Below are 839 nucleotides of genomic sequence, written 5' to 3' on the forward strand. Positions count from 1 at the left end.
TTGCCAGTGGCGCCTCCTGCTGGCCCTACTTCTCGTTGCCCCATTTTGCCATCCTGTTGTTGATGGGAGTTCTAATGAAGCGGCTGGATTTCATGTAGGCGTCCATCTTCTCCAAAGCCTCAAATTCATGCAGGAAGTTCTCTAGATTGGAGAAGGACTCCAGACACGTGGGTTCCAACATGCGATGCTGGTCCAGCGCCTCGTACATGATGAAGTCTACAAAGGTCACCTTGCATCCGGCAAACCACTTCCGCTGGCCCAGGAACTTGGAGAACTGCTTCAGTTTCTCGGGGAGCCCCTCCAGATAAGGGCCCTTCAGAGCCTCATAGTTTGGGTTGTAGACAATCATTGCCAGCCCGCGCCGGAAGTCCATGGCCTGGTTTTCGGTCATGTCCACTCTAACCTCCTCCGACTCACTTTCTCCACACAAGTTGTGTTTGCGGGCGATGTAGCGCAGGATGGCGTTGCTCTGGGTGAGTTTCAGGGGCCCGTCAATTAAGTACGGAAGATTCGGAAAGTCCAGTCCCAGGTTTTCCTTCTCACTCAGCCATCCACTTTTGTTATAATCCGGAGCTGGCCCGCAGGTGTACCTCTTCTCCTCATACTCGGTGCCAGTGTACTCCAGCAGCAGCCGGATGGGTTGTGCCATCCCGCGGATATCCCAGTAGCCGAGAGTCATCGCCATGGTGCCGGTGGGTGCCGGTGGGTGCCGGGTGGGTGCCGGGTGCGTGTGGGTGCCGGGTGCGGGTGCGGGTGGGTGCCGGGTGCGTGTGGGTGCCGGTGGGTGCCGGGTGCCGGTGGGTGCCGGGTGCGGGTGGGCGCAGTCCTCTGGATGGAGC

The 839-nt window shown here is 58.8% G+C and overlaps 1 protein-coding gene across 1 annotated transcript; it reads right to left on the reverse strand.

Moving 5' to 3' along the window:
• Positions 1–25: 25 nt before the first annotated feature.
• On the reverse strand, positions 26–685 carry LOC117799724 (glutathione S-transferase Mu 1-like). The gene has a single exon (XM_034652227.1). The coding sequence runs from the start codon at positions 683–685 to the stop codon at positions 26–28; it is 660 nt and encodes a 219-aa protein (XP_034508118.1).
• Positions 686–839: the final 154 nt, after the last annotated feature.

Source organism: Ailuropoda melanoleuca, unplaced genomic scaffold (assembly GCF_002007445.2).
Source record: "Ailuropoda melanoleuca isolate Jingjing unplaced genomic scaffold, ASM200744v2 unplaced-scaffold56028, whole genome shotgun sequence".
Classification (NCBI taxonomy): Eukaryota; Metazoa; Chordata; class Mammalia; order Carnivora; family Ursidae; genus Ailuropoda; species Ailuropoda melanoleuca.

Coding starts and splice junctions, on each gene's coding strand:
- LOC117799724 (XM_034652227.1), bottom strand. CDS start 685: ATGGCGATGACTCTCGGCTACTGGGATATCCGCGGGATGGCACAACCC.